General features: G+C 29.4%; 2 protein-coding genes and 1 long non-coding RNA gene across 3 annotated transcripts in view; all 3 read right to left on the bottom strand.

Annotated features, from left to right (window-relative positions):
* LOC110267308 overlaps window positions 1-13,292 on the bottom strand; it is a 24,663-nt gene that overhangs the window by 6,575 nt on the left and 4,796 nt on the right. The window lies entirely within an intron of this gene.
* Window positions 1,634-4,760, bottom strand: LOC107619595 (peptide deformylase 1A, chloroplastic). The gene is made up of 4 exons (XM_016321892.2): window positions 4,330-4,760; window positions 3,415-3,504; window positions 2,919-2,986; window positions 1,634-2,135 (listed from the first exon to the last, which is right to left on the bottom strand). Exons 1-4 carry the CDS (start codon window positions 4,726-4,728, stop codon window positions 1,895-1,897), a joined length of 798 nt encoding a protein of 265 aa, XP_016177378.1. The 5' UTR covers window positions 4,729-4,760; the 3' UTR covers window positions 1,634-1,894.
* The window catches only part of LOC107619323 (metallothiol transferase FosB), a 2,249-nt gene continuing 1,662 nt past the window's right edge, over window positions 12,706-13,292 (bottom strand). Inside the window, exon 3 of the mRNA XM_016321578.2 lies at window positions 12,706-13,241. Within this exon, the coding sequence (XP_016177064.1) occupies window positions 12,972-13,241 (270 nt within the window). The 3' untranslated portion in view covers window positions 12,706-12,971. The remainder of the gene's footprint in view (window positions 13,242-13,292) is intronic.

Here is a 13,292-nt window from a genome sequence, read left to right as displayed (position 1 = left end):
GTATTTTATCCGCTTATCAATAAAAAAAATATATATTATTTCTTGTTCATATAATTGCATTTCGATCAATGATATTCTTCGTAATCTAATCAACACTACTATTTCTTCTGGTCAAAATAAACATGTTAATTTAATTGGTAAAATGGTGCGACACAACAACTCAGTACGATAGCAACTGCTATACCAATAGAACAATCAAGAAGAAGAAGAAGAATAATCAAACAAGAATTTGATAGTTTAATCCTCTATATAATGGGAGAGGATTTGATTATTATTATTGTTCACATAAGTCTAACAAGTCTATAATTGTGATGACTTTAAAGTTGAAAATTTGATTTTGTCCATAGTTTTCGTCCTGCTTCATTAAAACGAGTAGAAATAGTATTATTAATGTTTGTTGAAATCTGAGTTCTAGTCGAATTTTTAATTAATAATATTTATATAATTTTCTTTTTAATTTCAAACTTTGAGTAAAACTAAAATTTGTTCCCAAGAATATTGGGGTGTTATAAATTCATCTCTAAATTATAAAACATATAATCCTTAGTGACAACTAGTCAAACAAAAAAAAATTCTAAATTTGATTCTTATATATGATAACTTGTTAGAACAACGTTGTTTTTTCTTGAGGAATCATATCATATATTCAATTATATGTTTAGATAAAATTGAGATATATACAATTTATCAGAAGCATCGAATCGTTAAATGGTTATTTATTTATTTATGAATAAATTAAAAATAATTTGCACAATTGTGATATATTGCAAAGTCGGTGGATTGCAGAAAACGTGGGCCACGCAGATTACCAATTCCCATTGCAGCCAAATTGGACCAACAGGCACATAGACATGAATATTTTTTATTTTATCAACAAAAAAAGCGTAAATTAATTTGGGTTGCTCATTCTTATAAACAAGTTTCAGGAAATCGAATCAATTTTTTATAACTCAAATTTTTTATCTAATTTTCAACCATTCAAATAATTTATCTAAGTAATTCCTAACACATCAATAGGGAGCATTTCAACTTATGATACACGGACACTGACACGGATACGAGACACAACACGACACGGGACACGCTGACACGCGAATTTTAAAATCTTACATGACACGGAAACACACATATATATAAAATATAAAGTATTTTTTAAATAAATTGTAATAATATTTTGATATTTTATTGATATTAAAATATAAATTAAAATTTTTAATTATTTTTAATGTCTTATTTTAATTATATCAAGTATTTAAATTTTTTTTGTTTTAATAAATAATAATATATACTATATCTAAATTTATTTTAAGAATATATGTTAAGAATAAGACTGGACACGCGGACACGTGATGGTATTTAGGTGTGTCTGGACCTGTTCGGCGAAAATTTTTTTATTTTTTATTAAGACACGGTTGGACTTGGACATAGCAGACACGCGTGTCGGTGAGTGTCGTGTCCAAAATGTGTCCGATACGTAGACACGATAACTCAACGAAGTGTCCGTGCTTCATAGATTTCAAAAGTTATAGGGTTTAACACATTATTATGAATTATATCAAAAGATAGAATCACTAGAATACCTGAAATATTTGAATAAAAAGGTAATATTTCGTTGTCATAATTCATTGCAAAATTTAAAACATAAAATAAATGCTCATTCATATAGATTTTTATTTGATTTGATTTAGTTGTAAATAGCATTTAGGATCTACAAATGACATTGATTTCATACCCTACAACAATGATATACAACTAGAATAATGTAACCAGGACATTTTCATTAGAAATCATGGTGGAAGAAGTAGATGAAATGACATTGATCTAGCATTCTTCTACTAGTAACATGTGCACGGCCGGCCGTGGCCACAGCCGCCGAGGATGGTTGCAACCGGAGCTAGCGAGAGCCGAGTTTGGGGCACCCCTTAGCAAGAGGCAGGGTCAGGTTTTCTACTGTTCTGAAAGTTTTAGGCACCATCTTGTCAACATACAGAGTTCCTTCCAAGTGATCACACTCGTGTTGTAAAATCCGCGCCTGCCAACCAGAAGCTGTTACTTTGATTGGTTCGCCATATCGATCCAAACCGGTGACCTCGACGTCAAGGTGTCGCTCCACCAATGCTCTGAATCCATCAACACTACAAAATTTTATGATAATTGAAGTTATTTAGTGGTTTCCTGGACTAAAATGCTGAATACAAATATAGAAATAAGATTAGAATTTAGAAGCAAAAATGTCATTCAAATGGACTACTAGATAACATTACACAATTAACCCTTATGTACTTTATTATCTAAATTATCAAAATGTGTAATTTGACAAGTTATAATTGATGCTGGACATTAAATTATAGAAACAGTGAAACACAAAAAATGCATATTCACATCACAATCAGAACACATTTTGGTCAGTAACAACTAACAACTACTAGACTTAGGTAATGAATCAAACATTCAGATCAATATATACAAAATAGTGTGTTCTGGTGGTTCCAAGGTTTGAAACTTTGAAATACTGTTAATATCAAAATAGCATCAATGGTTTAGGAAATCTTGTTAAAAGAAGGAGGTAATGATTAAAGAGGTATCGAAAAGTGTCTACTACTCATCTCAGCTACTGAATTGTTATGAGCAAAAACAAGTGAATTGTTGATCTAGCAAAGCTATTACAGTATATAGAAGTTTGATAACTTGTTATAACTAGTTAACTAGTTAGAAGGCATAGTAATTAGTCACATTCTTCTTACTATATAAGCCAAATGGTAGATTAATTGTAATCACTTTTCGCATTCTAGTAATTTTTCACTTCTAGTTTTCTCTTGTTTTCTCATCTCTTCCTCCATTACTATCAGTCAACAAAACCAAATAAGGCAACTAAGAAGGAAAACAAAAAAAAAAGGTAACTTCAATCATTGACAAACCTTAGGCATCCTTCAAAAAATAGGGCAGTCTTGTTGCTCTTTTTCAGGAGTTTGGGATTCAGGATCACCTGCCTCAAGAAAACTAATGAATTATGTAGCAAATAACACACTTTAAAGGCAAAATTATTGGAGTAAACTACCCTTTTGGCTCCTAAATGATTTAACTTTTGAGGAAATGGCCCTCCAAAAAAAGAAATGAAATTTTGACTCTCCATGATGATCTCAATTTGACAAAAGGCACAATTTTTTTCATCATTAATGGCAAACAGCTCATACATTTTATCCGATTTTTTCTTAAGGACATTTGGAAAATTATTTAGGAGGTACATACAAAAATCGAGGAAAAATTCGATGTTTAGAGGGCTAAACTGTTATTTCTTTATTTCAAGGGCTACTTTGTCAAAAGTTAAATCTTTTGGGGCCAAATGGTAGAATACTCACATTTATTTATTTGATGTTCAATGCTCTTCTTTTTTTCCCCTGCATATGCACATACCAAAAGATCAAAAGGTCTTCTATCTTGAGCTTTGACCTCTTCCTTTGGTGCATAACCAATATACTCTGTGGTATCTTCCAAAACAATTATCTGCATACATGAAAAAAAAAAAGGATGGAAACCACATACAGCTGCACATTGCACAATAATATCTAGAAGATTGTAAGTTTTTAACCTAATATATACTTTAAAGAATCAACATTCTGAATTCCAACCCAAATTGCAAAGGCTAAATGCTAATAAAAAACTCACTTTGATCATAGAAAGATATGGTGTTGTAGTGTAGTGTAAATTAGAAGCACAACTTGAGCTTCAATTGTTACAACTTCCAAGCAAAAATTATGTAATTACAGTATAAATTATCTACTTTTTTCCCCAAATGAGGAGACTTTTAAGTCTTTTCAACTAGACAAATAGTTCCCTAACTTTTTAATTCGAAGACATATAAGTCCCCGACTAATTGAAAATACAAAAACGTCCTAACTTTTTAAAATACGAGACATTTAAGTCCCTCCAAAATATATAAGAAAGACTTAGATGTCTCGCATTTTAGAAAATAAGAGTCGAGACGTTTTTGTATTTTTAATTAGTCAGATCTTATTTGTGTTGGAGATAAAAAGTCAAGGACCTATTCTCGTTTACTCTATCAACTAAAAGCCTGCCTATCACTCCAATAAACAATGTCATTCAATTCATGATCAATCTACAAAGTTAATCATAAAATCCTGAGAAATGAAAACATAGACAGAATAAAAAACAATGTGACATCTTTTGTCTAAGTAGTTTCAATTGTTCAGACATTTTGATGGTAGAAGCTCATTTCTTTCTACAATCACACACAAAGCAAATAAGCAAGCAAGATACAAACTTTAGAAAAATGGGGGCATGAAGAATGAATGAAACAAACAAACAAACCCTTAATGGAACACCAATCTGGGGAGCAGCAAGGCCAACACCAGGAGCTTTTCTCATGACCCTGATCATGTCATCAATGATCTTCTGAATCCTCTCAGACCTAACCTCATTGGGATCCACATCCTCTGCAGGCTCATGCAGAACTGGGTCACCTGCTTTCACTGTCTCAGGCAAACCCATCTTCTTGTTCTTGCTGTCTGTGAGGCCCAAGAACCATCCTGCTCTAACAGCCACGGTTGAAGAACCAGAAGATGATGAGGTCAAGCTCAATGCTTTATGGTTGCTGATGAAGATGTTGAGTTGCAATGATGATGATGATGATGATGTTCTTGCTCTTGGAGATGATGAAAGTGTGGATAATGTTCTGGGAAACAAACTCTGCAACTGTAAGGCCTCCATGGGCTTCTTTTCCAAACTCTCTTTTTCTGATTTTATTACTATTATAATTTCTTTTATTTTTTTTGGTCAGAGTGAGATATTAGGTTTTGATTATGGATTGGGTTTATAGTTTGTTTTTGGGACAAATCCTAAGATCCTAACCATATTGGATTGGGCTTAAGGGTTTTACTTTAGGCTTTTACTAATTATACTAGTATACTGTGTTTGAAATATTCCAACATCATGACCAAAATAAAAAATGTTCCATCATCATGTCCTAAGTCCATTTTTTAAGTTTGCCTTTGCTTGTAAGTACGAAATACTGAGATAAAGATACAAAAATATAAAAATTATCCTTTTTACCGGGGTGTCCATGGATCGAATTGTATCCGCAGATCTGCGGTAAATATCCACGTCCGATCCGAAAATTGCAGATACGATTCGATCCGCAAATTGATCGGATCGGATCACGGATATCTGCTCTACATCCGTGTATCCGATCCGCGGATCCGCATTATAATAATTAAAAAATAAATAAATATATATATATATATATATATTTGGTATTATATTTATTTGTTTGTATGTTTTAGTTAGTAATTATTATTTATATATTGTATTATTTTATTTTTGTTATTTAGAGAGAGTTTGATTAAAAATATTTTAGGAATAAATAAATTTAAAAGTATGAAAGAAATATTTTTATCGAATTCTTTTACATAGAAATATGATTAAAAAGAGAAGGTTTAATTATGCGGATATATTCGATATCCGATCCGATCCGCAGACACCCCTACTTTTCCACCGAGGCAAAGGTCTGGATATCGAATGAAGAAAAATGTAGAATGGTGTAGCTTTATAGGTAAGAATTTAATTTTAATGCATTATTAATATAAAATTGTTTTACACGTACATCTAATCATATAACATCATATTAGCAAAAATAATTATCTTTTATATTGATTGCATAAATAATTTCCAACGGAATAATTCTAATTGTACGGTAAGTATCAAAATTAAACTCTTACATGTAATATGTCACGGATTATATAAATTGAACCTATCCAGCATACGATAAAATCCAGCTCACTTTCCGGAGACAAAAATCCATATTACAAAGGAAATTTATAATAATAACCTGCATGCTATCAAAAATCATCCCAAAAAAATTAATAAAATTAATATTCTATTTTCATAACGTGCTTTATGTCTTGATTCAAAGAATTGTTTCATGTGACCCCTACCTGCATTTCCTTACATAGAATAATCTTTTCATTATGTAGCTATATATTGCAGCTGGTAATGAATTAATTAAGAGCATATTGATCCTTTTTCAGAATATTTTAATATTGTTTGATATTATTTAATAGAGTATTAAAGAATAATTAGGCAGGGTTTTACCAAAAGAGAAAGAAAAATGAATTAGGAAAGGAACTCTAGAATTTTCCAAAAGAAACCTTTTTTTTAATGTGTTACCATATATAGAGTAACATAATATTAGCTAGCTTATTAGCCCTAATTTTAAAAACCCTACGTGGATATAACATTAATCATGCCACGTATAGACATCAATACTTTCCAGACTAGTTATTTTTTTTTATGCCACTTCGATCTCATGAAGAACATGCATGTGCATGAACTGCACCTATTTCCCTTAATAATCAAAATTTATTAGGTTGTATTGTTAGGTATAGATGCGAGGTTTTCTCAAGTATTAATATTTTATTATTGATTAGTAACATAAGATTCTAATTAAATTCTAGGAAAATGCCTTTGTATAAAAAATTAAAAAGTGACTAAATAAACTCTACTTTTCGGTCCAAAAGCTAAAGATAAATTATTGGCTTCTTATTTCGATAATAAAATTCTAAGAAAAAATTCTTCTTGTTTTGTATACAAACTCCACCACAAACACAGTTGCGGTATTTCTTGACTGGCCAAACTTGGCGCTTTGGAGGGTTATTAGTACTTTTCATATCATACATATCTTTTACTTAATATTTACAAAATTTTTCAATTCATTCATATTTCTTAAAAAAAATATTTACAAAAAAATTATGAATATATTAAAGATATAAACATTCATATCTCCTTTTATTAGTTTAAATTTGTAAGATAAGTAATTTCATGACATGTTATTCGAATTTTTTATTCGAAATGTCTAAAATTTGATTTTTAGTGATTCTAAAAAAAATAGCATAGTTTAATTTTAAATCATAAATTTTAAATTCTATATCCTAAAAATCTAATCATAATCCTTAAGTTTTCTAAAAATAAAGGTTAAAAAAATGTACAATAAAAAAATTAATTATTATTGACTACTTTAAAATTGTTCTTTATACCTCTTCTGTAAGATATATACAAGAAGATCAAGAAGAAACTATTTTGCATGGCACTCGACAAATTGAAAAATTAAGTATATTATTAGATTCGATGCTTAGACATTATTCCAAGTACCTTCATATACTTGTCACCATCTCTGACTTTGCTTTGAACTTTGAAAGGTGGAATAGTACAAAATATATATATCACGAAAATAAAAATAAAATATATATCATATGAAACAATATTCCCTTTTGCTTGCTTGCATTGAATTATATTATTATGAAATCTATATAAAGGAAGCACACGAATCCATTCAACAAATTACATATATAGAAGCAAATAATAAGAAGAATGAGAAGTAGTATATGTAGCTACTATATCCAACCTTCACAACAAAATAATAACCATCATCACCAAGCTTTTCCAACAATAATGGAAGAGAACATCAATAATAATAATAGAATGATTGCAATATCAACATCATCATCATCACCATATGGGTTAGAGAAGAAGAAAATAGAGTCTCATCATCATGATAATGAGACAAATAAGAAGAAGCTAGAGAGGGTGGGAACCAATGAAGATGTGAATGCTAAGGCTGATGCATTCATCAAGAATTTCAGGCACCATCTTCTCCTTCAGAGGCTCCAATCATAATCCATTCATAATATATAATTATGACCAATGGCTTCCAAGGTGACTCTACCTTATATATCTATGCTCGTGAGAAATTGATAACTAATAAAGATTAATTACTATTATTATTATAATAGTATAAAGATGTATAGTTCAATCTCATATATACTATATGATCATGTCATCATGTCTCTAATAATAAGGCTATGTATTTATATTATGAGGCCCGCTACACATACAAGTCTTTTTGACTTACAAGCTATACAAGTTGGTCCAAATTCAAAAAAAAAACACGCGCACCACTCCTTCAAAATCGAGCGTCCAACGCGTTCCTTAATCACCCTTCCACAACATGTTCGATATGCCGCACTCTTCCTCTTCTTCCTCATCAATCAAAACGCGTCAAGATATCGAAATTAAACAAATTACGATTCTGCAGAAACATTCCAACTCCGTCGCAAAGAGTAGAAGAAATAAAAAAGAAAAGATACAAATCTCCATCAAAAATCACCAAAAAAAAACGAAGAAACATTATTCAAGGTACTGTTTTACTGCTCTTCTAGGTTTTTTTTCTAGATTGTCTTTGTCATGTGCCTCATCCTTAACCAGCAAAACATTAAAAGCTATCTCTCCCATATTTTGGGTGTATTTCTTAAATCCTTTGGGTGTATTTCTGTAATCCTTTGAGTGTATTTCTGTAACCGTTTGAGTGTATTTCTGTAATCCTTTCTGTAACTATTTGGGTGTATTTCTGTAACCGTTTGAGTATATTTCTGTAATCGTTTGGGTATATTTCTAAAATTCCATTATCTTCAAAACAATTTCAAAGCTTGATTTCAGAAACCATGGAAAAAAAAAACATGAAGCAAGAAGGAGATCCAACAAATTTAGCAAGAAATTCGAAAAAAGAAACGAAATTTTTTGAAAAATAGAGGTAATATATTTGCGCGTTAATTGATTTGAATTGATTTAAAAGTTTGTTAAAGAGGCATGTAAAGCAGCGTGTTTAGTGGGTTTTATTCTCTTCAGGCTTGTAAAGTTTGTAAGCGCAAAATACTTGTATGTAGAGATTAAAGGGTTATTTATAATTTTGAGTTATTTTTTTTTTATCAATAACTACACTGTTTAATAATTGTCTAAAGTATAATGAATAAGTTCTTATACTATATTAAAATTGAGATCGTGAGAAGTTAATTTAACACAAAAAAATTAGCTCATGAGATGATATATGTTCAGGTACGCTTATAAATTCTCTAGAGATTTTATCATTAAAAGATATTGATCTCGTAATATGAAAATAAGTTTTAAAAAAATTCAAAACAAATTTGGCTATATTTGTTTTTTTTTCCCCTTATTTTATGTAAATGATTACAACGTACTGATATATCACGATTTTTGTCTATATACATTATGACAGACTAATGACTTTATGAGTTTGTTTAATTAGGCTGTCAAAATTATTAAAAAATTGAGTGGGTAGAAATACACATAAATTTTGGAAGGCTAATAATAAATTTTACAGTGGAATATAATACACATAAACTGTAAAATGCTCGTATATATAGCTCCACTACACCATATTCGGCAAATAGCAGCGGTTATACACAGGATTAACAGTGATTTTTAACCGCTGTCAAACAGATAGCAGCGGTTGATATATCCGCTGAAAGATAGCGTGCAGCTAAACCGTTTGTAGCGGTTAATAACAACTACTGCTAAATAGTATTTTGCAGCGGTTCTTTCTGCTACAAAATCATAAGAATATGACTGTTTGGAGATGTCAGCGGTTGTTAACCGCTGCAAAATTCTAGCCGTTGAATTATTCTATTAAAATATAGTAGCGAATTTAAAACCGCTGCCAAATGTAGAGTTACACTTTTTTTAAAAAAAAAATTCGAATTTACACTAAAATATGCCAATTCTTTTATTCTTTATACGTTCTTCCACTCAGTTGGCTAATAGTTTAATAAGCTAAACTCGTGAGTTTCTGAGCCGAGTTTGAGTTTAGATAAATTCAACTCATTAGTTCGTGAGCTAACTCGATTATATATATATTAAATTATTTTTAATACATATATTATTTAATAAACACATCTAAAAATTATAAATAGATTTAGTGTCTTTTTAAAATTAAATACATATTCAAAATACAAACTAAATAAAACTGAAATTTAAAATTTAAATTTAAATTTTAAATTTCTGTTTCAGATTTAATATATTTAATTATTAATATATTACAATTTAAATATACATCCAAAAATAAAATTAGTTAGAATTCAAAATTTCGAATTTAAAATTTTAAAATAAATCTTAAACCATCTTAAATCAATGGTAAAATCTTCACCCTGTAAAGATCCAGAGCTGCGGTGCCTCCTCCTCCTCATTTGTGGCCGCTTTCGTCTTCTCCCGCGTTGCGCACTTCTCTACGACGATCTCCTCCTTCGGCGACGCGCTCCTCCCCGCGACGCGCACCCCCGCGCCTCCTCCATCGATGGGTTCCTCCCTGTCCCTGGTCTCCTCCCTCGCGCCACGCACAACCGCCCCCTTCTCCCGCGCCTCCCCCTGTCTCCTCTCCCATGTCGCACTCCTTCTGTCTCTGGTAGTTTTGCTTGCAAACTTCTAAAAAAATTTGGTTGAGTTCATTCATGAAGATATGTTATCCCTTTATTTTCCGCTTAATAAAAAGTTCTAATTTTTTAAATTTATGTATAATATTGAAAATGTCTGTGTTTTTTTTTTCTTTTTTTAAATGTATTTGTGATTATAATATTTTTTTGCACTCGTATGTTTGATTTGAGAGTTGTAATGTTAACCTAATTTGGATGTGTCAATACTTAATTTTGGATGTGTTTATGTTGTTCATTATGTTTTTATGTACATATATAAGTTTTTTTACATGAGTTTTAGATGTGTTGATAAAATATTTAGAATGCATTCTTATAATTTTGGATGTTTATTTGAGTTTAATTTTGTCTATGTTCAATATATAATTTAGAACTACAATGACAATAATTTAAATATGTTAATACATAATTTTGAATGTGTTTATTTTGTTTATTTAATTTTAGATGTGTTTTTGACATGAGTTTTGAATGTTTTGAATAAAAAAAATAATTGAAGTGAGTTTAATTTATTTTGAAAACTTCACTGATTTTTTAAAAATTAGTACACAAAAAATTGTTACGAGTTTTATGGTTTGGTTTGCAAAAAATTAATGTATTACAAATGGTTATAAATTTCACGGTGATAAGTATTCAAAATAAAAGTAGTTCCTTAAAAATAGGAAATATAATTAATTAAAAAATTAAAATAATAAAATATTAAATTTAAAAATTGAATAAAGACTAAATTTTGTTGTACAAATAGCATTTTTTTTTAATCTATATATATTTTTTATATAAGATATAAATAAAAAATTATAATTGATAGATAAATAATATATAAAATTAATCTTTTTAAATATTTTAATATATATAAATTATAATTTATTGATATAAAATTACATATTATATTTTTATTATTTAAATTAACTTGTAAACTTTTAATAAATTAAATTTAAATTTAAAAAATATACTCAATTATTAATGAATCAGAGTCTTGAGTGAAACTCAATTCTAATTATTCGAAAAACTCCATCAATTAGCATCGAATCTCTCCCTAATTTACCAATTTTAGTAAATACCGAAAATACTCCTTAATTAGCAGTTATAGATATTAGATAGTGATGGTGGTAAGGTGAGCAAGAAAGAGGGTGCCGGTTCGCCACTTTCACCTAATCATATATACAATTATGTTTAATTTGGTCACTTCAATTCATGTCTTTTACATGATTGGTTATTGATGATTTGGCATATAAAGAATTTTCCAGAACAATTTCACTTTCTCTTAGCTTGCTACTACTCATATGTCCATATCTTCCCTAACATCATTATCTTACCGACTCTATCTCTACTATCTATTCTTTCTTGCTTCTCTACTTGAAATTCATAAAGCTCTTCACGTTGGTTATCCTATTTAATATGTCCAATTGAAGTGCATATGCGTCTAATTTACTACTTAAGCTTGTTCACTATAACTAAAAAAAGGAAAACCGTTAGAAAAAGTCGGCGGAAAATAATTAATTGAAGAAAAATGTTGAAAAATCACTACCTTCTATAATAAAATTTAATTTTAATATACTAAAAATTAATTTTTATGAATTTAAATTTAATTTTAATATATTAATAATATAAAATATTTTGTATACATGATATTAATATTAAAATTTAAAATTTAATATTTTTATTAACAAAAAGATAAATTTTATTAATCATATGCTTAAAAATAAGGAGTCTTTTTCACATGTTATATGTATGTAGTTCGGTTTTGGAATATTCAATGTACCTATCTACTTGTACTTGGATGATAAGATCATATGACACATTTTTTTGGTGTGGTGGCAACTGCCAACTAAATCTGAGTCACTACTACCTGGCCAGCCTTAAATAATGCTAGGTGCTTTATACGAGAAAATTAAAGTAGCAACATTATTCAAAAGTGAAAACTCAGGTACAGTCGATTTCACGTGAAGTTGATAGTTAAAAGTCGTTAAATAATTTGATCAATTTAACTAAATTTTTATCTAATGATTTTTAATTATCAACTTCTATCAATTTCATCAATTTAACATTATTCAAAAGTAAAAACTAACTCAGATACAATCAATTTCACGTAAAATTAATAACTAAAAATCGTTAAATAATTTGATCAATTTAACTAAATTTTCATCTAATGACTCTCAATTATCAACTTTTATCAATTTCATCAATTTAACTAAATTTTCATCTAATAACTCCCAATTATCAACTTTTATCAATTTCATTAATTTCACGTAAAATCGACTATACCTAAATTTCCACCTTATTCGAAACACCCGGCCAAGCAAAATTCTAAAATAAACCCTTAAATTTGCTCTTTGATCTTCATCATTTCTCATTAAGCTTCCACCCAAATGAAGCAATTTAATTTACATTGATTAATTGATTATGAACAAAACAATTGATTAATTGAATTTGTTTAATCATTGTTATTATTATTATATAATAAAACGTAATGAAAACTAGACAAGAGGGTTTATTAATTTACATCATCTCAAACTCTCCCCATCAAAAGAATCCACAGGTCCGAATTCTAGAAATTTCTATAACTACTTATTTTAGATGTATTCACTTAAAAGATTTTTAAATTATCATAGGGAAATGATAAATTACTAAATCTTTTAATAAATACACATAAAAACAAGTGATGATCAAGATATTATTATATCAGTTAAGGTTTTTCCAGCTGGCAACTGTGGGGACCACGTTCTGAATTTGTGGTGGTTGAGTCATGATGACACGTGAGCAAGATCTTGCCACCTCACCAACCAAGGGAATGACAGGGAGGCATTCACAGTTGCAAATCTCAACCATGAAACCATCAGGGTCATGGAAGAATAACTGATCCACTTGGATTCCTCCTTCTTCAACTCTTGCTCTCACATGATTTATGTCCATCTCTTTCAGCTTCTTCTCCACTGCTTCCATGCACTCACACTGGCAACAAAATATCAAATAAAAATTATAAATAATTTTTTTAATTAGAAA

This window comes from Arachis ipaensis, chromosome B09, assembly GCF_000816755.2.
Source record: "Arachis ipaensis cultivar K30076 chromosome B09, Araip1.1, whole genome shotgun sequence".
NCBI classification, from domain to species: Eukaryota; Viridiplantae; Streptophyta; class Magnoliopsida; order Fabales; family Fabaceae; genus Arachis; species Arachis ipaensis.
The sequence above is the reverse complement of the archived record's forward strand: the minus strand, read 5'-3'. Positions and strand labels throughout refer to the sequence as shown.